Source organism: Excalfactoria chinensis, chromosome 13 (genome assembly GCF_039878825.1).
Source record: "Excalfactoria chinensis isolate bCotChi1 chromosome 13, bCotChi1.hap2, whole genome shotgun sequence".
Classification (NCBI taxonomy): Eukaryota; Metazoa; Chordata; class Aves; order Galliformes; family Phasianidae; genus Excalfactoria; species Excalfactoria chinensis.
Window position 1 is genome coordinate 15,266,538 of NC_092837.1, and position 24,479 is coordinate 15,291,016.

General features: G+C 53.2%; 4 protein-coding genes across 4 annotated transcripts; 1 reads left to right on the forward strand and 3 right to left on the reverse strand.

Moving 5' to 3' along the window:
* The first annotated feature begins 2,090 nt into the window (after positions 1-2,090).
* Positions 2,091-3,842, forward strand: LOC140258388 (uncharacterized). The gene is made up of 2 exons (XM_072348597.1): positions 2,091-2,178; positions 2,614-3,842. The coding sequence occupies exons 1-2, from the start codon at positions 2,091-2,093 to the stop codon at positions 3,702-3,704; spliced, it is 1,179 nt and encodes a 392-aa protein (XP_072204698.1). The 3' UTR covers positions 3,705-3,842.
* Positions 3,843-7,466: 3,624 nt separating this feature from the next.
* On the reverse strand, positions 7,467-9,953 carry LOC140258389 (protocadherin gamma-A2-like). The gene has a single exon (XM_072348599.1). It carries the CDS (start codon positions 9,951-9,953, stop codon positions 7,467-7,469), a length of 2,487 nt encoding a protein of 828 aa, XP_072204700.1.
* Positions 9,954-15,304: 5,351 nt separating this feature from the next.
* Positions 15,305-19,526, reverse strand: LOC140258073 (protocadherin beta-15-like). Its single transcript, XM_072348007.1, has one exon. The coding sequence runs from the start codon at positions 18,974-18,976 to the stop codon at positions 16,541-16,543; it is 2,436 nt and encodes an 811-aa protein (XP_072204108.1). The 5' UTR covers positions 18,977-19,526; the 3' UTR covers positions 15,305-16,540.
* An 85-nt stretch (positions 19,527-19,611) lies between these two features.
* On the reverse strand, positions 19,612-23,848 carry LOC140258071 (protocadherin beta-15-like). The gene has a single exon (XM_072348005.1). The coding sequence runs from the start codon at positions 23,444-23,446 to the stop codon at positions 21,008-21,010; it is 2,439 nt and encodes an 812-aa protein (XP_072204106.1). The 5' UTR covers positions 23,447-23,848; the 3' UTR covers positions 19,612-21,007.
* Positions 23,849-24,479: the final 631 nt, after the last annotated feature.

Below are 24,479 nucleotides of genomic sequence, written 5' to 3' on the forward strand. Positions count from 1 at the left end.
TTCTGTTTTGCAAATTCATGTGACCCAAGAGGACATCATTCAGGGAAAAAATGAGCTGTAACATGCAGATAGATGCTCTTTCCTCATCATTCTCATTACTCTGAGAAGTTAATAACTGTATGCATCAGTACAGACTAGGGGATGAGCTGCTGGAAAAGAGCTCTGAGGAGAAGGACTTGGGTGTCCTGATGCACAGCAAGTTGGCAATGAGCAGGTAGCATGCCCTTGTGGGCACAAAGGCCAGTGGTATATTAGGGTGCATCAAGAACAGTGTGGCAAACAGGTTGAGGGAGTTGATCCTCCCTCTTTACTCTGCCCTAGTGAGGTCACGTAAGTAATACTGTGCCCAGTTCTGGGCTTCTCAGTTCAAAAAGAATAGGGATCTTACAGGAGAACGGCAGGGAGCCACAAAGGTCAGGGCCTGGGGCATCTCCTGCACAAAGAAAAGCTGAAAGACCTGGGACTGTTCAGTCTGGAGAAGAGAAGGCTGAGAGATGATCTCATCAAGGTATATAAATATCCCAAGTGTTCTATTCAAGTCCATGTGGCAAGGCTTTTTTGGGTCATGGGTAGCAATAGGACAAGGAGTGGTGTGGAGAAACTGGAACACAGAAAATTCCATACAGCCACAAAGAAAATGTATTCACCATCAGTGACAGAGCCCTGGAAGAAACTGTCCAGAGAGGTGGTGGAGTCTGGAGATATTCAAGACTCACCTGGATGCTCTCCTGCACAACCTACTGTAGGCAACCTGCTTTAGCAGGGGGTTGGACTCAATGATCTGTTGAGGTTCCTTCCAACCCCTGCATAGTTCACATGCAAGTAACTTATAATCAGGAAACTATCAATGCCTCTTGAAAGAGAGGAACCAGGATTCTACCAGAACTAGAGTATATCATGGCATCAACTATGAAATCAAACCATTTCCCCGCCAAAATCACACCGAGACAACTATTCCCCAGGTACAAATTCACACCATCCCTCTCCGTACCATGCATTCAAAGCCTTCAGTTACACCACAGAAAGTATATTTGGCTATATGTCATCCACAGGCAAGAGCATTTCATTCAATGGTATTTTAAGGTAAAGTAAGTATATCACAGTCTATGTCTCAACATCTGTAAATGTTCAGGGCATCAACTTAAAAGGCTCCTCCAGGTCTATAGCGATATTTTCCAGTCTCCTAAAGGATTATGTGACACACTGAGGTCTGTCTTGAGACCTAAACTAGAAGGAAGGACGAAATGAAATTATACAAGTGAAGAATTCAGAGATGATCAGTGCTAAATATGCCACTTGGTATGTATAGAATCATAGAGTTAAGTTAGAAGGGACCTTTAAAGGTCATCTAGTCCAACTCCCCTGCAGTGAACAGGGACATCTGCAGCTTGATCAGGTTGCTCAAAGCCTGGTCCAGCCTGACCTTGAATGTCTCTAAGGACAGGGCACCCACCATATATCATTGGGCATCCTGACTCAGCCCTTACTGTAAAAAAACTTCTTGCTTATATCCAACCTAAATCTCCTCTTCACCTGAAACCATTTCCAGAAGTCCTGTCAGGCACAGATGCCTATTCCAAGACCTCAAAACACACATTACAGCCACAGTTCTTTAAAGTCATTTGAATAACAGAAGGAAAATACATGGAGTCATAACCTCAGGCCTAGATCCAATGGCTGGACAAACTGAATATCAACACTTATCTTCTATACATTCAGAAGTAAACTGCAGTACAAGGTTTTCACTTGCCCTAAGAATCTTCAGACCTCATTGTGTCATTTGTCCTCCAAATGCAAGAGAACAAATGGCTGTTGCCATAGCTACCAAAGACAGAGATTCCTCCATTCTCAATAAGCCAATATTAAATCAGTAAAACATCTTCTCTTTCTTCCAAGAGCCCAACAAACACGGAACATTGCAGCCATTCTCAAATGCCCCCAAATTTAATGATTCTCTTTGATCTTCAGAACAGGCAAACAGGGATATCCAAAGGACCATCTGCCCAGCCATTACCCCACCACATTCAATAATCATTAATTTTTCCATTCATGAAACTGCACTCGTATTTCCACAAGCTCTGCAATACAATATGTCGGTTTCTTTCAGAAGTGATTCTGCACAATCATCTGTATATAAAAGGCAAGCGAAGATCAACAATCAGGAAGATGATAGCAGTGGTGATGAAAACACGGAGAAAGGGTTGCCCAGGGATGTCATAACGGGACAACATCTATCAGCCACACTAATACAGCACATTATCAAAACAATTAGCAAGCAGATTTCCGAGCAGCCAGAACAGCTCAGCCGAACCCAACGACGTGACCGCTGATTAAACAGGGGCTGAAACTGTTACCCGTCCGCTGTGAAGCACAGCTACAATGTAGCTCTGCTTTGTTCTCTTGGAGGGTCTCGGATCAGTGCCGCCTACAAACGCTACCCAGAGAAACCCTTAAGGAAAAGGACGCTGCATTTTGTGTGGAGCTTGAAAAGAATGAGAGACAACAGGAGAACAGAGCGGAATTACTGACCTGCGATGAGCAGAGGTTGTCGGGCGGCTCTCCCTGGCCGGCGCTGTCACTCGAGCTTCGCTTCCCGCAGGGTTCCCCGCTGAGCGGCTCCTCGACGGGCACGCTGGGCAGCAAGGCGGGCGGCAGCAGCCAGGTGCCCTCGGCCAAGGCTCGGCCCGGAGCAACGCACAGGTTGTAGGAGTAGGGCAAAGTGCCCTCGCAGAAGTCGGCCGGCAAGGCGGGGCCCGACGCCGAGAAGCGCCGCGTGCCCAGGCAGCGCAGGACGGCGGGCGGCCCGGCCCGGCGCAGACGCGCCAGCAACGTCAGAGCAGCGCTCAGCAGGAACGCGGCCGAGAGCAGCGCCAGCGCCAGCACCAGCGAGAAGCGCAGCTCCGCCTGCGGGTCGGCGGCCTCCGGGCCCTCGATCAGCTCCGGCAGCGCGTCCTGCACGCTCTCGGCCAGCACCACGTGCAGCGTGGCCGTGGCCGACAGCGCCGGCTGCCCGTGGTCCTTCACCACGGCCACCAGCCGCTGTTTGGCCGCGTCCCGCTCCGACACGGCCCGCGTCGTGCGCACCTCGCCGCTGTGCAGCCCCACGCGGAACAGCGCCGGCTCCGGCGCCTGCAGCAGCTCGTACGACAGCCACGCGTTGCGCCCCGCGTCCGCGTCCACCGCCACCACCTTGGCCACCAGGTAGCCGGCCTCGGCCGAGCGCGGCACCACCTCGAACGGCCCCGCGCCCGCGCCCGCTCCGCCGCCCTCCGCCCCGCCCGCCGCCGGCCACAGCACCCGCGGCGCGTTGTCGTTGCGGTCCAGCACGAAGACGCGCACCGTCGCCGTGGCGCTGCGCGCCGGCGTCCCTCCGTCCCGCGCCCGCACCTCCACGGCGAACTCGCGGCACCGCTCGTAGTCGAACGAGCGCTGCGCGTACAGCTCGCCCGTCTCCGCCCGCACCGACACGAACGTCGCGTCCGCGCCGCCGCCCGCCAGCGCGTAACTCACGCGCCCGTTGGCGCCCGCGTCCGCGTCCCGCGCGCTCACGCGCAGCACCGGCTCTCCCGCCGCGTTGTTCTCGGGCACGTAGGCGCTGTAGGCGGCCTCCTCGAACACCGGCGCGTTGTCGTTCACGTCCGACACCTCCAGCACCAGATCCGCGCGGCTCGACAGCGCCGGGCTGCCCCGGTCCGTGGCGGTGATCGTGATGTTGTAAGCAGAGACTTGCTCTCTGTCCAGGCTATTTCCAATTACAAGTTTGTAGGTATTCTCTGATGACGCTTCTAGTTTGAAAGGCAAGTCACCGTCAAGAGTACAGGTCACTTCCCCATTTACTCCGGAGTCCCTGTCACGAACGTTGATCACAGCCACGACTGTACTCGGGACTGAATCCTCGGGTATCGGGTTCAAGATAGGCAGGAGGGTAAGGCTTGGAGCATTGTCGTTCACGTCTATAATGTCTATATGCACTTTGGTGTGTGCGCTCAGCCCACCTCCGTCCTTGCCTTCAACAGTTACTTTGTAATATTTCACATCTTCATAATCTAGGGGACCGGTAATCCTCACATCACCTGTCTTGGGGTCCAGACTGAAGAGCTGGTGAGCACTGCTTGCAATGTCGTTGAAAGAATAGGTGATTTCCGCGTTTGTACCCTCATCGCCATCAGTGGCTTTCACCTGAAAAGCTAAGGAGCCTTCTGGAAGGTTTTCTGGCACTCGAACCTTGTAGATCTCTTTGGTGAACACCGGTGCGTTATCATTTGCATCAGTCACATCAATCTTTATCTGGGTGGTTCCAGATCGGACTGGATCCCCACCATCCACTGCTGTTAGTATCAAATCATAGCTTTTCTGTTTTTCACGATCTAAGTTTTTCTCCAACAACAGCTCCGCATGTTTCCTTCCATCAGAGTCCTCCTTCACTACAAGGGAGAAGAGCGGACTGGGAGTAAGTTGGTAGCTCTGTAACGAGTTCACCCCAATATCGGGATCTCTGGCACTGCCCAGGGGGAGCCTCGTCCCGGGAGGAGTGGACTCGATCAATTCTATAGCAACAACTTCTTTGTCAAAGCGCGGCGCATTGTCATTGATATCCTGGATAGTAATGCTCACGTGATATATATTGAAAGGGTTTTCCATGACGGTTTCCAAACCGAAGACACAAGGCGTCACGTCTCCGCAGATGCTCTCCCGATCTATCCTCTCGTTTACGCGCAGGTTTCCATTCTCTTCCTCGAGAACGAAGTATCGCTTTTCATCACCGGAGACAATCCGCAGCTGTCGTGCTGGCAGCTCTGCCTGGCTCAGCCCCAGGTCCCGCGCCAGCGGCCCCACCAGCGAACCCCTGCCCAGCTCTTCGGGAATAACGTAGCGGAGCCGCTCCGGCGCCGCCCGGCAGCACAGCGGCAGCAGCACGGCCAGCAGTACGACCCGCCCAGCGGCTCCTCGGCCCCGCGTTGCTGCTCGGACCTCCATTCTCCGCAGTCCCGAAGCGTGTTCTGCAGACGACCCGTTTTCCCGAGCGGCTGAATCGACACCGGAGAAAAAACGATTTAATCTTTACTGCCGGTCGGAACGCGGGCTGGAGCCGAGCAGGATCGTTTCTGCTTCTCTCTGCCCGGATCGAAGCGGCACTGCGCGGGCGCCGCAGCCGGCGGAGTCCCTTCCCCGTATTGGCCGACAGTGACACCCTGAGTCCGCGCTGAGAACTGCAGCCCGGAGCTCCTGGGTTCTCTTCCTTAATCTTCACTCCGAGGCTGGTTGGTAAACACCATTGTTCCAGGAAAGCAAGATCCAGAACTTGTAAATTTGCTGAAGATTTCCGTCTGCGTCTCTCAGATATTGTACTCGTACCGGTATCAACATCTTTGCCAGTGGCATGGACAGTGGGACTGAGTGCTTGCAGACAACACCAAGCTGTGTGGTGCAGTCTGCACACTGGAGGGAGGGGCTGCCGTCCAGAGGGACATGAACAGCCTCAAAAAGTGGGACCATGAGAACCTCATGAAGTTCACTGTGGCCAAATTCAAGGTCCTGCACCTGAGTCAGGTCAGTCTCAAAGATAAACACGGGCTGGGCAAGGACTGGATTGAGAGCAGCCCTGTGGAGAAGGATTTGGGAGTTCTGGTGGATGAAAAACTGAATATAACTGTTCGTGAGTGCTTGCAGCCCAGAAAGCCAATCATATCCTGAGCTGCATCGGAAGTTTAGCTATCAGGTCAACGGAGGTGATTCTCCCCCTCTACTCTGCTCTTGTAAGACTTCACCTAGAGTACCGTGTTCAGCCCTGGGGGTCACCAGCACACAAAAAGAATGGAGTTACTGGAGAAAGTCTAAAGAAACGTTAAAAGGATGATCAGAGATTGGTGCACTTCTCCTATAAAGAACTGCAGGGAGTTGGATTTGTTTAGCCTAGAAGAGAGAAAGCTCCAGGGAGATGTTACAGCAGCCTTCTAGTACTTGAAGGAGGCCTATGGGAAAACTGAGGAATACCTGAAAGCATTTAGGTCAGGTTGGATGGGGTTTTGAGCAACCATCCAGTGGGTGACAGCCCTGCCTGTGGCAGCAGACTGGAACTAGGTGGTCTTTAAGATCCTCTCCAAACCAAAACGTTTTATGTCATGATTTCCTAATGTGATTCTATCTGAGCAAACAGGTTTGACATGCATACACTTGAAAGTCTTCTGCTGCACAAGCCCTGTCCCAGTGCACACAAAATAATCCCAGGATCTTACCTCAGTCCTGCAGTGATCTTACTGCCCTGTAGACTCGTGGTGTTGGAGTGTTCCCACTGCTTTCCTATCACTGCCATAAGAAAAATGGCAAGATAGGCAGAAGGCCAAAAACCTGTGTGTCAATTGTGATTTTGTTCTCAGTGGTTGGAAGAGCACACGCTGAAAGTCAGCTTTCCCACTTACAAAGGTATGACTGATGGCCAAGCAAAGCTAAGAATCCCAGTCACCAAGGAAACCACTGCAGTCAAACCAGTCCTATCAGATCCCATCTCCATCAGCATTTGAAAGGCAGCAGTGTAATATCAGCGCCGCACAACCCAGCCTCCAATCACTTCTTATCTGTGTGTCTATGATAAACCACACCCACATTTCTTGCCTAAGCTGAGTGTTATTACAGCAAGTCCCAAAATACAAAGACGGCTTCTGGCAAAAGTCATCTGGTTACCGTTGCTTGAACAAGCCAGGGGAAAACAAAGAGATGCCACATTCACAAAAAGCAATGATATCTCATCTGAACATTAAACCCCATCATGCTTACACCAAAGAAATAAAGACCTAAGGAAAGCTGAATCAACACAGCCACTTAAGCAGAAGATATGGAAAGATTAGAAAAGTCTCCACAGTACCTTTAGAGGATGGAATCACTCCCTCACGTGTACCAGTTCTGTTACTATCTACGTATCACTGTGAAGAGATCCTCCCCTTCTTACTGGTAGAATAAATACGTTTTACTACTACCTCTGGTCAGTCCTCTGATGGTAGATTATTAATATTCCTCCAACCTGTACTTATGCACGCTTCACAGTAACGAAATAATAATCATTCACAATGGAAAACTATTTTGAATTCACTGAGTTTCAGGAAATAAAAGATAGTAAACATGGACATCTGTCCATCAGGCCCTGGACAGATTGTGACTTAGACAAAGATGTACGGTTGCTCAGAGAAGCTCATACAGAAACTGACAGTTAAAGAAAAGAGATTCATTATGCAGCATTTTCTAGTTACTACGTTCCAACATCTCATGTCCAAGATGTTGCACAGAGCACTTGGCCAAGAACACCATGCATTAAGAAGCCAGGTTAGAAGATGCAAAATATATGATCACAAGACACATTAACTGAATGCTAATGAAAGGTGAAATGAAATTGAAAAACAAATAGAGAAATAAAACAATTACATAAAATGATGTTTAAAAGGGTAGAACAAAACCAAAGACATAAAAGAAATTTAATATAGAGAACATACCTCAGCAGAAGCGGGGTCTCCATTTGCCACAGTGTGATCAACCATCTGGACGAGAGCATTCGAAATCTCCGATGGCGGCCGGGCCGGGAGCGTGTCGCAGCAGCTGCCGCCCGCGCAGCGCAGCTGGCTCTTGCGCGAGTCGGCCGTGAGCGACACGTCGTGCGAGTAGGAGCGCAGGAAGGCGCGGACGCCGTCGATGCCCACGAAGTGCGAGGCCGGCACGCCGCGCAACACGCCGGCGGCCGAAGGCGGAGGCGGCAGCCGAGAGAGGCGCCAGCGGCGCAGGCGCAGCGCCAGCAGCAGCAGCAGGAAGGCGAGGAAGAGGCAGGACACGGCCGCCACGGCCAGCACCAGCCAGCGCGTCAGGCTGCCCGCGGGCTCGGCCGGCGCCGCCGCGCTGCCCAGCTCCGACAGCAGCTCGGCCACGCTCTCGGCCAGCACCACCGTCAGCGTGGCCGTGGCCGACAGCGCCGGCCGCCCGCGGTCCTTCACCACCACCACCAGGCTGTGGCGCGCCGCGTCGCGGGCCAGCGGCGAGCGAGCCGTGCGCACCTCGCCGCTGTGCAGCCCCACGCGGAACAGCCCCGGCTCCGTCGCCTTGGCCAGCTCGTACGACAGCCACGCGTTCTGCCCCGCGTCCGCGTCCACCGCCACCACCTTGGCCACCAGCGCGCCGGGCTCCGCCGAGCGCGGCGCCAGCTCCACGCCCGACCAGCCCCACGCGCCCGACTCCCACGAGCCCGAGCCCGAACTCGAAGCGGGCGGCGCCGCCGGCGGGTACAGCACCTGCGGCGCGTTGTCGTTCTCGTCCGCGATCAGCAGCCGCACCGACACGTTGCTGCTGAGCGGCGGCGCGCCGCCGTCCTCCGCCCGCACCCACAGCTCCACCTCGCGCACCTCCTCGTAGTCGAACGAGCGCAGCGCGTACAGCGCGCCCGTCTCCGCCTGCACCGACACGTAGGACGAGAGCGGCGCGCCCCGCAGCCGCCCCTCCCGCAGCCGGTAGCGCACGCGCGCGTTCTGCCCCCAGTCCGCGTCCCACGCGCGCACCGTCAGCACCAGCGCGCCCTCCGCGTTGTTCTCGGGCAGCCGGGCGCTGTAGCGCGCCTCCGCGAACACCGGCGCGTTGTCGTTCACGTCCAGCACCCGCAGCGCCAGCACCGCGCCGCTCCGCAGCGCCGGCGACCCGCCGTCCGCCGCCCGCACCGTCACGTTGTACTCCGACGCCCGCTCGCGGTCCAGCTCCCGCGCCGTCACCACGCTGTAGTAGTCGTCCAGCGCCCGCTCCAGACGGAACGGGACGCCCTCGCCCAGGCTGCACCGCACCTCCCCGTTGGCGCCCGAGTCGCGGTCCTGCACGTGCAGCAGGGCCACCACCGTCCCCGGCAACGCGTCCTCCGAGATCTCGCTCAGCGACGACCGCACCGAAATCTCGGGCGCGTTGTCGTTCACGTCCGTCACCGAGATCGACACCGTCGCCGTGTCGAAAAGGCCACCGCCGTCTCGTGCCTGTACCTCCAACTCATAGGAATTCCATTCCTCGAAGTCCAGGTTCCTCACTAGCTTGATCGCTCCAGATTCGGGCTCAAGATAGAATATCTTCGAAGCTTTCTGAGTAATTTTATTCAACGAGTATGTCACGATCCCATTGGTTCCGTCGTCGGGGTCGGTGGCGGTGACGCTGAGCAACGTGGAGCCCACGGGCACGTCCTCGGGCACTCGCACCGTGTACACCGCCTGGCTGAACGCGGGCGCGTTGTCGTTGGCGTCCAGCACAGATACACGGATGCGCGCCGTGCCTGTCCGCGCAGGATCGCCGCCGTCGCTCGCCCTCAGCAGCAGCTCGTGAAACGCCGCCTCCTCCCGGTCCAGCGCCTTGGCCAGCACCAGCTCGGGACGCTTCTCGCCGTCGGCTCCTGTCTGCACGGACAGCGAGAAGTGCTCGTCGCCGCTCAGCGTGTAGCTCTGTAGGGAATTGGCACCGATGTCTGGGTCATGAGCATTGGGAAGAGGTAATCGCGACCCTGGGGCCGTCACCTCGCTCAACTTCAGTTCTATTTCTGCCTCTCGGAAGCTTGGCGCGTTGTCGTTAATGTCCGTGATTTCCACTTCGATTGCATAAACCTTCATCTCGCCCTCCACGATCAGCTCACAGCGCAGCACGCACTGCTGTACAAAGTCGCACAGCTGCTCCCTGTCTATCCTCTCGGCCGTCACCAAGTGGCCGCTGTTCGCATGCAGAGCGAAATACTGCGTCCTGCCTTGGGACACCACTCGGGCGCCGCGGTTGCCGAGCGCCGCCAGCTCCAGCGTCAGGTCCTTGGCCACGTCGCCCACGAACGAGCCCTTGGGCAGCTCCTCGGGCACCGAGTAGCGCAGCTGCCCCCACGCCGCCTCCCACGCCGCCACCAACACGCAGCACAGCAGCGCCCGCTGCCTCCGGCCCCAGCGCCCTTCTCTCACCACCATTTCCCCGTCTGCGTGCAGCTTCTCGCTCTCCCCTTTCCGTCCGAATCAGTCCTGGGCACCACCACCGCCCCGCCGTGCCCCTCCCGGAGCCGTACGTCCTGGATTTTGCCTCTGATCTCCCTTCCTCCTTGGACCTGCAGCCGTTGACTCGCGTACCGGCCCGCCTCTTTTCTGCCGTTCTCCTTCCGTAGCTCTACCCAGACTTAGCCAACAGCGACACTCGCAGTCACCTATGATAACTGCAGGCTCTGCCTCTGCTAAACGGCCCCAGCTCACACCTTCTTTCCACTCTTCTGCTGCCGCTAGTGCCTCACAAACTGGGCGCTTGCAATGCTGCTGAATGTTTTTTCGCAGATGCACTCTCAGAATCCGAATTACCACATCCCGGTCCACGAGGGCATAAATAGGACAGCAGGTGAAATGAGTGAGTGTGGGCAGAGAGAGTGCTGAGGCGCTGGGACCTGGTTTTCACCTTCTACCGCTCCTTGTGGCAAGTTCTACCCAGTGCATTGCTTCTTAAGCAGAAACTCCTAGGGGCTGCCACTTTCAGATGGCAAAAACTGCCTTAAAACACGTATTTCTGAGATGCCTCGTGCACCCTGATATTCAGCTTATTAATAAGGTTGGGAAACAGCCGTTTTACAGCAGGCACTGATGGTTTATTGTGATGCTAGTGAGGAAGGCACTCATACTGTGAGTTGTCATTCACACTACCACTGGATAGAGTGGGAATGATAGGAAGGAATTAGTGTAGATAACCTCATTTCAGCTGACATTTTGGGAACACTGAGAATTGTAGCTTCCAGAAGGACTTTAGCTGCATGCAGCTTGCCAAGCAGACCCGAGCTGCTTTCACTTAAAGAGCATTAAGGTTCCCTCATTTGTTCCAGATTGTGCCTATTTCTTCTTGTACTGGCACTGGACAACACAGAACCATCTTTGCACACCATTCTTCCTGGTGTTTATTTATATGATAGGAACCCCTGCATTATAACCCTCTTTTACTAAGGAAGTAATTAACTGGACCCAGGTGTGGCCTCAGTAATGATGAGCAGAAGAGAAAGATTACTCCCTCAACCTGCTGCCAACTCTCTAACACAACACAGGACACTGTTAACCTTTTAGTGGCAAGGGCGCATACTGAATTATGTTCAACTTACTGACCACTGGAGGATTCTCTTGGCCTTTTCCACCAAGCTGTTCCTCTGGTGCACATTTGCCCCTATGTGCAGGATGTTACTTCTCTCCTTGGTGAATTCCATGAGCATCCTGCCCATTTCCCCAGCTTGTCCAAGTCACTCTGGCTGGCAGTATGACCCTCTCCTGTACCCACTTCTCCCTAGTTAAGTGTAATCTGCAGGCTTGACAAGGTTACACTTGACTCCATGGTTCAGTCTTTAATTAGAATGTTAAACAGAACTGCAACAAGTATTGACCCTTGGGGTGCACCCAAACCCACCTCCAACTAGACTCTGCACAACTCATCACAGCCCTCCAGGCCCAACTGCCCTGTCAGACTTTATGCTCAGGGATCATAAGGTCTCCAGAGAGCTGCCAACAGATCATTGCCACCCTTGTTTTCCTTTATGTACTGTGGGTCACATCTCCAGCATGAGCAAATGCACTTGCTCAATTTTACGCCATCAAGGAACCAGGAAGAAAAAGCCTCCTAGCCTTAGGAAAACCCTGGTTCCTCTATAGAATTTCCACAGAATGAGGGAATTCACACTTGGAAGGAACCCATAAGGATCATTCAAGTACTGGCTCCACACAGGTTCAGATTATATTTGAGTATGCTGTCCAAAAGCTTATTAAACTGTGGCAGGCTTGGTGACATTACCAGTGCCCTGAGGAGTCTGTTGTAGTGACCAGCCACCCTCAAGCAAAGAACCTTTGCCTAATACCTAACTTAAGTGATACAACTCCATACCATTCCCTTGAGTCCTGTTGCTACTACCAGACAGAAGAAATCAGTGCCTTCCCTTCCACTCCCCTTTGTGTGTAAGCTGTAGACCATCATAAAGTTGACCCTCAGTTTCATGGTATGTTGATATGATAGTATCATAATAACTCAGTAACCAAATGTAGCAATTGGGCAGATGAAGAAGATTGATGCAATAGAAAGATACAGTAACAAAAGGGGAAAAGATTGCTTACCTGTATCAGAAGATTTCAGGCTGACAGGGAAGAGCTCTCCAAGGGAGGGATCTCCAAAAAGAAATCCTCCCTCAGTTCCAGTCAACCCTTAAGTGAGGTCTAAGAGAGGTGCAGCCAGACTCCACCCTTCAGGTCACACAGCCAAATCGCCTTCACCTGTGCTCCCAGAGCTGAACCCAGGTGTTCAATTAGTGGTTCAGGCTGTGACTCAGCAGTTCCCATATACCCATTATCATAGAACTGAAGAATCAGAGTCATGGAATTAAGGAATCATAGAGTGGCTTGGATTGGAAGGGATCTTAAAGTCCACCCTGTTCCAATCTCCCTTTTGTGGGCAAGATTTCCACCCACTAGATTGGGATGCTCAGGATCATATCCAGCTTGAACTTGAACGCCTCTAGGGATGAAGTATCCACAGCTGTGTGAGTGCCTCACTACTCTCAGAGTAAAAAAATTCCACTCAGCATCTAATCTAAATCTCCTTTCTTTTAGCTTAAAACTGTTCCCCTTGTCCTGTCATTATCAGACCATGTAAAAAGTTCTTCTACAGCCTATTTATAAGCTTCCTTTAAGTACTGGAAGACTGCAATGAGGTCTCCTCAGAACCTTCTCTTCTCCAGATAAGCAAGCCCAGCTGCTTCAACCTTTCTTTACAGAAGAAGTGCTCCAGTCCCTTGATTATCTCTGTGGCCTTGTCTGTACTAACTTCAACAGCTCCTCTGTTGTACTGAGGGCTGCAGACCTGTACCCACTATTCCAGGGGACAATTACCTCCCCCACATTGCTGGCCATCCATCTGTCTGTATCAAAACCAGCCCAGGACACATCTGGTCTTCTGGACTTCATGCACACACTGCTGGCTTGTGTCAAGCTTTTCATTCACCGGAACCCACAAATTCATCTTCACGGGGCTGCTCTCAAGGAATTCTCCTTCCAGTCTGTGCACTTATCTGGGATTGCTCCGACTCTTGCACTTGCATTTGTTGAACTTCATTCAATTCATATAGGCTCACTTCTCCAGCTTGACCAGCTCCCTTTAGATGGTACCCCTTCTTTCTGTCATACCAGTTACACCACTCAGATTACTATTATTTGCAAGCTTCCTGGGGGCGCATTCGTTGTCACTGTCCAGGTAGCTGATAAAGGTGCTGAAGAGCACTGGTCCCAAGATGAATCCCTGACCAGGGATATCACTCGTCACTGGCCTCCACCTGGACAAAGACCACTGACCACAGTCCTATGGCTGTGACCATCCAACTGATTCCTTATCCTCTGAATAGTCCACCCCTCTACTTCTTCTCTCTCCAATTTAGAGAAATGATCACTGATGCTGCCGCTTCACTGTAGAAGGCCACCAGATTGGTTAGGCAAGATCTGGCCTTGGTGAAGCCTTGCATCACTTCCTTCTTTTATATGTACTTTAAGCTAGCTTCCAGGATGGTCTGCATATATTCATAGGCACGGAAATGGGGCACACTGTGCTGTAGTTCCTCAAGAATTCCTTTCTACCCTTATGCTTATGATGTTTCCCTTTTTCCAGTCTCTGAGGAACTCATTTGACAGCCATGTATTTCAAATATGATGAGAGCGGCTTAGCAAATACATCAGCCACTGTGATGCCTGTCATTGGACCCTATAGATTTGTAGCCATGTCCCATCCATGAGTGGAAGGAGAACTCACAAACTCTCTCAGTTAAATAAGAAGAAACTACACTCAAGGTCCAAAGAAGATCTTCTCATTTATCAGGGAGGGTACACTTCTTCTGACCTTCCTCTTCTGATCGATGTACCTGTAGAATCTCTTCTTGTTGTAATTCACATCTCTTGCTGAGTTTAGGTAGGCCTGTTCCTTGGCTTTCCTGATTTAACCTCTGCATGTCTGGATGGCATCTCTGCATTATTCCCAGGCTACATGTTCCTGCTTCTGCTGCTTGTGCATTTCCTTCTTCTCCATCAGTCTGGCCAGCAGATCCTGCCATGCCTGTTTCATGCCTTCCTTGCAAGTTTCCTCTTCCACAGGCTGAATAAGTCATGGGATTTCAGCTGTTCCTGAAATGTCCAACTTTCCAGTTCCTTCACCATCTTCATAGCTCTCCTTTGGATTCTATCTTGTATTTTTATGTCCTTAAATTGTGCTGCCTGGAACTGCACTCAGTGCTCAAGGTAAGGCCACAACAGGCAGGGTACAGCCAATCTCTTCCCTCATGTGGTTGGCAGTGCTGGGTCTGATCCACCCTGGGGTACAGATGGGCCTTTTGACTGTCATAGTGTATTGTGACTCAGATTCAACTTACCATCAGCCAGAACCCAAGCTCCCTTTCTGCAGGGCTGCTCTTCAACCTCTCATCTCCCAGTCTGAACATAGATGAATGACAGCCCCGTCCCATGTGCAGAATCAAGACTTGTTCTTGTTAAACTTCATGTGATTGGTGGCTGCCCAACCCTCCAAACTTTCAAGATGTCTCTGCAAAATCTATCTTTGAAGGAATAAACATCTCCCAATTTAGTACCATCCCAAACTTACTTACCATACTGTCAAGGCCTATGTCTGGGTCACTGATGAAAATATTAAAGAGAACTGGCCCTAACATGGAGCCCTGTGGAACCCTGACAGTGATTGGTCATCAGCTTGATAGAAGTCCATATACCACAACACTTTGAGTCTGACTCATCAACCAATTGCTCACCTATTGTCTTATATCTTTGTCTAGCCAAATGCTGGACAAATCCTATAGAAGGATACTGTGAGAAACAGTCTTGAAAACTTTGCTGAAATCCCAGAAGATTACATCAACTGGTTTTCCTTGGTCAGCTGGGCGGGAAGCCTTTTCATAGGAGATTAAGCTCACTGAACAGGACTTTCCTTCATGAGCCCATGTTGGCTGTGACCAATGACTGCATAGATTTTGAAAAGCTTTTCAGTAACTCCCAGATAAATCTCCTGTGTAATTTTGCCAGGTACCAAAGTGAGACTGACAGACCCATCATTATTGGTGTCTTCAATTTCACCCTATTTGCAAACAGTGGCAGTGACTGCCAACATGCAAGATATATAAAAAACAATTGAGAGGTGTCTCATGATGACATGAGCCAGCTCTTTCAGTACCCTGGCATGAATCCTACTTGATCTACATGCATCCATCTGGAGTGGTGTATTTCATAAACCTACTAGAAAAACATCACAGAGTCTTTCTCCACAACAACTTTTATTGAAGGAATGGCACTCAGATGTTCTTTTATTTCAGTATTACAGACCAGGTCATCTTGATTTACAAATACACAGTTTATAACTTCAGCTCAGCATGCCATGAGAGTTTCCAAATGTTTAATGCCGTATCACATTTCACCCCAATAATCACTTATTGAATGTGGGGTGGCAGTACTTCTTGAGGGGAATAGATAAGACAGTTAAAACTGAGTTGGCAAGAGAAAAAGAAAAGGGGGAAAAAATGTGAGAAAATGCTAGAAAAACATGGAAAATCATATCAAAATGGACTGTCATGTAGAGAAGCCTCAGCAAACAGGAATGAAGACCGAACATAAAGGTCCTTGGTTGCATACACATCTCAGTAGTGACTGCCATGTCCTCTGAGGCAACTTGTGGACTTGTCCTAGAATGCATCCAAATACAATGTACATATTTTCACAGCTAAGTACAGCTTATCCCAATATTATCAGTGCTGTTCTATTATGAGGCAACCCCAAGGAGACACATCATCCACATTTTATAGACTCTTTTTGTGCAATTTGTAGCTCTCACTTAGAGAACAGTTGGACTCAGAATTTACCCAATCTGAAGATGAGATGCAAGAGCCTATATCATGTGTGGATGAAAGCAACTCCTTGGGAAGCATTAGTGCAACTTATGTAGAAACAATTCTTACCTGGAAAGACATTGACTAGTAGGAAGAATACAAATATCAGAGACAAAGAGATCCATAATCCAGCAAAGACAACAATACTTATACTGCATTGTAAGACAGAGCTCACAGCTTCCTTGCCCAGCTGATAGGACAGGCAGCCTATGCTGCATTGCCAAGAGCAGAGGATTTGTGTGCCCAGTCTCATGTTTTTTTTTTACAGAACTTAGTAAAGAAAGAGTGAGGTCTGTTGCTTCGTACAGCTGTAAATGGGACAAGACAGTAGTGGGACAACAAGGAAATAAACAGATTATAGAAGCATACCAGAAAAGATCATAAAAGAGATGAAAGATGTATTTGCCAGCAGGAGAGAAAAAAATATTTTCTTTAATTTATCCCTTTTAAACTGAAGAGGAGAGTAAAAAAACTTTGTTCTCAAAGAGCATAGCAGTGACAATTATGATTCTAACAGAAAATGCACATTCATTGTGGAGAAAATGCAGTGAGGTATCAAAGCACATATCCTAATATAACACAAGTCATGAAATCTTTGGATGTACAGACAGAGCGTTAATCAAAATGCAAACCAGTCAGCTGCCCAGCAGATTGGCTGCCAATGCCGTCCAGAGCTTTATCCCCCATAATCATAGGGGCAGGAGGGAAATCGTCAGCATGGTTGCCAGTGAACTCCGCGCTGCTGTGCTGCGCTGGCAGGCTGGGCAGGACGGGCTTCAGGAACTTGAACTCGCTGTTGCCCGAGCCCGTGGTGAGGCTGACCTCGTAGCAATAGGCGTGGGGCAGGGTCCCGGCAGCGGCCCCGTCGGCCAAGTAGCTCTGCACGCTGCTGGGGCCGTAAAGCACGGGCCCGGAGCTCAGCTCCTTTCTCTTGCACGCCTTGCAAGCCACGAAGGCCGCCGCCGACACGAGGAAGAGGAGCGAGACAAAGACCAGGGCGATGATTAAAGACGTGGTGAGGGCGCCGTCCTCGTCGTCGGCAGCAGCGGGGCTCTGCTGCGGCAGCTGAGCGTCCCACGAGCCGTGGACGAGGAGCACGCTGAGCGCTGCGGTGGCCGACAGCGGTGGCCGCCCGTTGTCCCGCACCAGCACGACCAGCTTCTGCTTCACGGCGTCCCTGTCCGTCGGCGGCCTCCTCAGACGCACCTCCCCGCTTTGGGCTCCCACAGCAAACAGCCCCGGCTCCGTGGCCCTCAGCAGCTGGTAGGAAAGCCACGAGTTCTGCCCCGAGTCGGCGTCCACGGCCACCACTTTGGTCACCAGGTCCCCCGCTTCGGCCCACGCGGGCACCAGCTCGCTCGAAGGAGGGCTGCCGTCCTGCGCCCCGGGGTGCAGCACCAGCGGCGCGTTGTCGTTCTCGTCCACCACCAGCAGCCGGACGCTGACGGTGCTGCTCAGCGGAGGGGACCCCGCATCTGCCGCGCTCACCACCACCTCCAGCTGCCTCAGCTGCTCGTAGTCCAGCGGCCGCAGCACGAACACGTCTCCGTTCTCGGAGTTCACGGACACGCACGAGCACGGCTCTCGTTCCGGGGGACGGGCTGGCACCAGCGAATAGCTCACCTTGGCGTTGGCTCCCGCGTCCGCGTCCGTCGCCTTGACGGCCCCCACGAGCAGCGCGGGGACATTGTTCTCGTGCACGTACATGGTGTACGAGGTCTGGTTGAAGACGGGTGCGTTGTCATTCACGTCGGAGACGTCCACGGTGAAGGTGTGGGTGGTGGTGAGAGAAGGAGAGCCTGCGTCTGCTGCCGTGACAACCACGATGTGCTGTGCTGCTTCCTCCCGGTCCAGTGTGCTGACTGTCACCAGCTCATAGTAGTTCTTAAAGGCTGGCCTGAGGGAGAAGGCGGGTTCTTCTTCAAGGGCACAGCTGACCTCCCCATTGACACCAGAATCGCGGTCCCTAACAGTGAAGAGGGCAACCACCGTCTCAGGCACTGTATTCTCAGGGAGTGAACTGCTAAATGAACTGACTACGATCTCTGGTGCATTGTCATTCACATCCACCACCTCAATCAGCACCTTACAGAGTTCTGAGAGGCCTCCACCATCAGTAGCCCGCACGCTCATCTCATGTTTTTGTGCAGCCTCAAAATCCAGAGGCTTCACAATTTGAATTTCACCACTACTGGGATTAATTGCAAACAGCAATTGAATCTGGCTGAACTGATATGAGATGACACCGTTAACTCCCTCATCTACATCGGTGGCCACTACTCTGAGAACCACAGTTCCCACTGGGGCAGTTTCCAAAATCTGCACAACATAAAGCTTCTGTGTGAAGACTGGAACATTGTCATTTACATCTAAAACTATGATGTGGATTTGGGTGGTTCCACTCCTGGGTGGAGAGCCTCCATCTGTAGCAATGAGAGTGAAATCCATTTCTGACTGCTCCTCTCTGTCCAGAGCCTTTTCTAAAACCAAGTGGACATACATGTCACTTTCACTGTGAGTTTGAAAGGAGACACTGAAGTGTTCGTTCACAGGAGAGATGCTATAAACCTGAATGCCGTTACTGCCAATGTCCAAGTCCTGAGCAGCTTCTACAGAGAAACGGGAGCCCGGGTCGCCGCTCTCAGGGATCTTAAATGTCACTTGTTCGTCCGGGAAGACCGGCGAGTGGTCATTGATGTCCTCCACAGACACCTCGATCGGAAAGAACTGCAGCGGGTCGGAGAGCAGCAGCTCGAAGGCGAGCGTGCAGGTGCGGGAGCGTCCGCACATCTCCTCCCGATCGAGCCGCTCGGCGACAACCAGGCGGCCGCTGGCGCGCTCCAAGCCAAAGTGCTGCCGGCCGGCCGGCGAGGCGATGCGCGCCCGGCGAGCCGAGAGCTGCGCCGGGGTCAGCCCCGCGTCCGCCGCCACGTCGGCCACCACCGAGCCGCTCTCGCTCTCCTCGGCCACGGAGTAGCGGATGGGCTCGCCGAGAACGCGCGGCACGCCCAGCAAAGCCCACAGCCACAGCACTTGCCTTGCAGCCGCCATGGCGGGGCGGCGGACACCCTCCGTCCGGCCGGGAAGCGCGCTCCTCCGCTGGAGTCGGCGCCGGGTTGCAGTGCTGCGCGGCGGGGCCAAAGGGGAGTCCTCCCTGTTTGCTTCCCTCGCTGCCTCTCGCCGAGTGCGGACGGAGCCCTGAGCGGGGCCGTTCTGGCTCGGCAGCGGCTCTCACGGAGCTCGGAGCACGGACAACAGCTCCCCGCCGTCCTCCGCCGCTCTCTGCCGCCGTTCTCCGCCGCCTCCTCCCGGCTGCGCTGCTCTACGTTGCGCTGGGTTCGGCCTCTCCCTCTCGCATTCTCTCTGCGCCGCCTTGTCCAGGAGCACCACCCTGCGGCTCGTAGCGGGACTGCTCCGGGAATGGGACGCTCTTCTGACCGCTGCCTCCCGCTGCCACACTCAGTGAAGAATTAAAGAAGAAAACACGCAGCGCAACGCAGCGTCTGTTTCCCAATATTCAGTGGCATTGCACTTTTATGAAAACTTTCAATAATTCGCATATGCTGCGAGGGAATCAGTTGTTCTGTTTGGAAAATGTGTGTTACAGGGGAACACAATGACACAATGCTGACACCATCCATACAGGAAAATAATAATTAATCAGATGAACTTTCATGTGGTCTAATACAAACTCTGCACAGCATTTTGTAAGTGCTCTTTACTCACGTTGTGAAACATCAGCAAGACAAAAAAGAAGTGATGGCACCAAAGCATGGCCACGTTTAGGATTTTGTCACTGTTCCACTCGCACACACTGTGCTCTGTGGCAATCTGAGGATTTGTCTGACAATCCATCCAAACACACTGAACACATTTTAATAGATCAACACAGTTGCAGTTTAGTCCAACCCGATGTGTACTGCTCTATTTCTACCCACTGGATACAGCAAAACATCCATGTGGCCAACAGAGCTGCAAGTCAACACTTCATTAGGGGTGGATAATGGCAACTGCCCTGACATTCCCAAAGCAGAGTCTGTGCAGATAGTGACAGTATGGACAGAGAAATGCTCAACTCAGGTTCAAAATAGCACCACTGGAAAAGCATTTCATAGAATCATAGAATGATAAAATGGCCTGGGTTGAAAAGGCCTGCAATGCTCATCCATTTCCAACCCCTTGCTATGTGCAGGGTCGCCAGCTGCCAGACTGGGTTGCCCAGAGCCACATCCAGCCAGGCCTTGAATGTCTCCAGGGATGGGGCATCCACAGCCTCCTTGGGCAACTTATTCCAGTGTGTCACCTCCCTCTCAGTGAAAAACTTCCTCCTAATGTCTAACTTAAACCTCTCCTGTCTCAGTTTAAAACCATTCCCCCTTGTCCTATCACTATCAACACTGGTAAGAGCCATTCCCCTCCTGTTTATATGCTCCCTTCAAGTATTTGAAGGCAAGATGAGGTCTCCACAGAGCCTTCTATTCTCCAAGCTGAACAGGCCCAGTTCAGAAATGAATGTACAAGAGATGACTTACGTAATTCTCAAACAGAGAAGATATACAAGGTTATTATTTTATTATTGTATCATAAGCATTATTTATGACACCAAGCGGAGCAGTGCAGTTGATTCATTAGAGGGAAGGGAAGCCAACCAGACAGACCTGGACGGGCTGGAGAAGCAAGCCCATGAGAACCTAATTAAGGGAACACACAGAAAACTGCCCCACACACTGAGCCCCACAGCTGGGCAGTTCTGCATCCCACAGAAGGATAATACTGGCCCATTGATCACCCAGCAGATGGGAAAAGAGATCAGCTGGGTACCGTGGAAAGAACACCAGCAGAGAAACATTTCAGAAACAGACTTAACAGACCAGAAACATATCTTTACCTGACATGCATGAAACTTGCATCATGATGTTGCTTTGGCTTGAAGGGAGCAGAGGGAACACACAGCATTCTTGTGAAATGGGATGTAAGCTACAAATGCAGATCTGATCCCGGGGAAATGGAGTTAACTTATTAAAGCACAGAGCCCAGTCCAAACAAGCCATGACTCTGATGGAATTGCAGACCCTGTGCCAATTACAACCCATTGAACTGTCCCACAGACTGAATCCCGGGGCTCTCGAAATCAGCATCTCCCATAATCATGGGGGCAGGAGGGAAATCGTCAGCATGGTTGCCAGTGAACTCCGCGCTGCTGTGCTGCGCTGGCAGGCTGGGCAGGACGGGCTTCAGGAACTTGAACTCGCTGTTGCCCGAGCCCGTGGTGAGGCTGACCTCGTAGCAATAGCCGTGGGGCAGGGTCCCGGCAGCGGCCCCGTCGGCCAAGTAGCTCTGCACGCTGCTGGGGCCGTAAAGCACGGGCCCGGAGCTCAGCTCCTTTCTCTTGCACGCCTTGCAAGCCACGAAGGCCGCCGCCGACACCAGGAAGAGGAGCGAGACAAAGACCAGGGCGATGATTAAAGAGGTGGTGAGGGCGCCGTCCTCGTCGTCGGCAGCAGCGGGGCTCTGCTGCGGCAGCTGAGCGTCCCACGAGCCGTGGACGAGGAGCACGCTGAGCGCTGCGGTGGCCGACAGCGGTGGCCGCCCGTTGTCCCGCACCAGCACGACCAGCTTCTGCTTCACGGCGTCCCTGTCCGTCGGCGGCCTCCTCAGACGCACCTCCCCGCTTTGGGCTCCCACAGCAAACAGCCCCGGCTCCGTGGCCCTCAGCAGCTGGTAGGAAAGCCACGAGTTCTGCCCCGAGTCGGCGTCCACGGCCACCACTTTGGTCACCAGGTCCCCCGCTTCGGCCCACGCGGGCACCAGCTCGCTCGAAGGAGGGCTGCCGTCCTGCGCCCCGGGGTGCAGCACCAGCGGCGCGTTGTCGTTCTCGTCCACCACCAGCAGCCGGACGCTGACGGTGCTGCTCAGCGGAGGGGACCCCGCGTCTGCCGCGCTCACCACCACCTCCAGCTGCCTCAGCTGCTCGTAGTCCAGCGGCCGCAGCACGAACACGTCTCCGTTCTCGGAGTTCACGGACACGCACGAGCACGGCTCTCGTTCCGGGGGACGGGCTGGCACCAGCGAATAGCTCACCTTGGCGTTGGCTCCCGCGTCCGCGTCCGTCGCCTTGACGGCCCCCACGAGCAGCGCGGGGACATTGTTCTCGTGCACGTACATGGTGTACGAGGTCTGGTTGAAGACGGGTGCGTTGTCATTCACGTCGGAGACGTCCACGGTGAAGGTGTGGGTGGTGGTGAGAGAAGGAGAGCCTGCATCTGCTGCCGTGACAACCACGATGTGCTGTGCTGTTTCCTCCCGGTCCAATGCGCTGACGGTCACCAGCTCATAGTAGTTTTTGAAGGCTGGCCTGAGGGAGAAGAAGAGCTGTTCTTCGAGGGCACATTTAATTTCCCCATTCACACCGGAATCACTGTCTTTTACTGCAAACAATGCGACTACAGTCCCAGGCACTGTGTTCTCTGGGAGTGGGCTGTTGAATGAACTGACCACCACCTCTGGTGCGTTGTCATTCACATCCACTACCTCCACCACTACCTTACACATAGCTGAAAGGCCCCCACCATCCATTGCGCGCACACTGAATTCATATTTCTGTGTTGTCTCAAAATCCAGAGGTTTTATGACTCCAATATCACCAGTCTTGGTGTCAACTGTAAAATCCGAATACGTCTGGCCACCTGACTGTGTGAATTCATATGTAATGTCGCCATTTATTCCCTCATCTGCATCATTAGCCACCACTCTGAGAACCACAAAACCCTTTGGAGCATTTTCCAAAACACGACCAGTGTACACCTTCTGTGTGAAGACGGGAGCATTGTCATTCACATCCAGAACAACGATGTGGATTTGGGTGGTTCCACTCCTCGGTGGAGAGCCCCCATCTGTGGCAACGAGACTGAAATCCAACTCTGGTTGTTCTTCCCTGTCCAGAGGCTTTTGCAAAATAAGGTCAACGTGCATTTCACTCTCACTTTCAGTCTGATAGGAGACAGTGAAGAACTCATTCTCGGGAACGATGCTGTAAGCCTGGATGTCATTGCTGCCAATGTCCAGGTCCTGAGCAGCACCCACGGGAAAACGGGAGCCCGGGTCGCTGGTTTCCAGAATCTTAAAGGTCACTCGTTCGTCCGGGAAGACCGGCGAGTGGTCATTGATGTCCTCCACCGACACCTCGATCGGAAAGAACTGCAGCGGGTCGGAGAGCAGCAGCTCGAAGGCGAGCGTGCAGGTGCGGGAGCGTCCGCACATCTCCTCCCGATCGAGCCGCTCGGCGACAACCAGGCGGCCGCTGCCGCGCTCCAAGCCAAAGTGCTGCCGGCCGGCCGGCGAGGCGATGCGCGCCCGGCGAGCCGAGAGCTGCGCCGGGGTCAGCCCCGCGTCCGCCGCCACGTCGGCCACCACCGAGCCGCTCTCGCTCTCCTCGGCCACGGAGTAGCGGATGGGCTCGCCGAGAACGCGCGGCACGCCCAGCAAAGCCCACAGCCACAGCACTTGCCTTGCAGCCGCCATGGCGGGGCGGCGGACACCCTCCGTCCGGCCGGGAAGCGCGCTCCTCCGCGGGAACCGGAGCTCGGCTGCAGCGCGGCGCGGCGGGTCTGGATGGAGTCCTTCCTGCTTGCCTCCCTCGCTGCCTCTCGCCGAGTGCGGACGGAGCCCGGAGCGGGGCTGCTGTGGCCCGGCGGCGGCTCACACGGAGCTCGGAGCACGGACAACAGCTCCCCGCCGTTCTCCGCCGCTCTCTGCCGCCGTTCTCCGCCGCCTCCTCCCGGCTGCGCTGCTCTACGTTGCGCTGGGTTCAGCTTCTCCCCGCCCGCAGCCGCTCTGCGCCGCCTTGTCCAGGAGCACCACCCTGCGGCCCGCGGCGGGACTGCTCCGGGAACGGGATGCCATCCTGCCCGCTGCCTCCCGCTGCCACAATCAGTGGAGAGTAAAAGAAGAAAACACGCAGCGCAACGCAGCGTCCGTTTCCCAGTATTCAGTGGCATTGCACTTTTATTAAGACTTTCAATAGTTCGCATACGCTGCGAGGGAATCAGTTGTTCTGTTTGGAAAATATGTGTTACAGGGGAACACAATGACACAATGCTCAGTCACCATCCATACAGGAAAATAATAACTAATCAGATGAAATTTCATGCAGCCTATGACAAACTCTGCACATCATTTTGTAAGTGCTCTTTACTCACGTTGTGAAACATCAGCAAGACAAAAAAGAAGTGATGGCACCAAAGCATGGCCACGCTTAGGATTTTGTCACTGTTCCACTTGCACACACTCTGCTCTGTGGCAATCTGTGGATTTGTCTGACAATCCATCCAAACACACTAAACACATTTTAATACATCAACACAGTTGCAGTTTAGTCCAACCCGATATGTACTGCTCTATTTCTACCCGCTGGATACAGCAAAACATCCATGTGGCCAACAGAGCTGCAAGTCAACACTTCATTAGGGGTGGAGAATGGCAACTGCCTCGACATTCTCAAAGCAGAGTCTGTGCAGATAGTGACAGTATGGACAGAGAAATGCACAACTCAGGT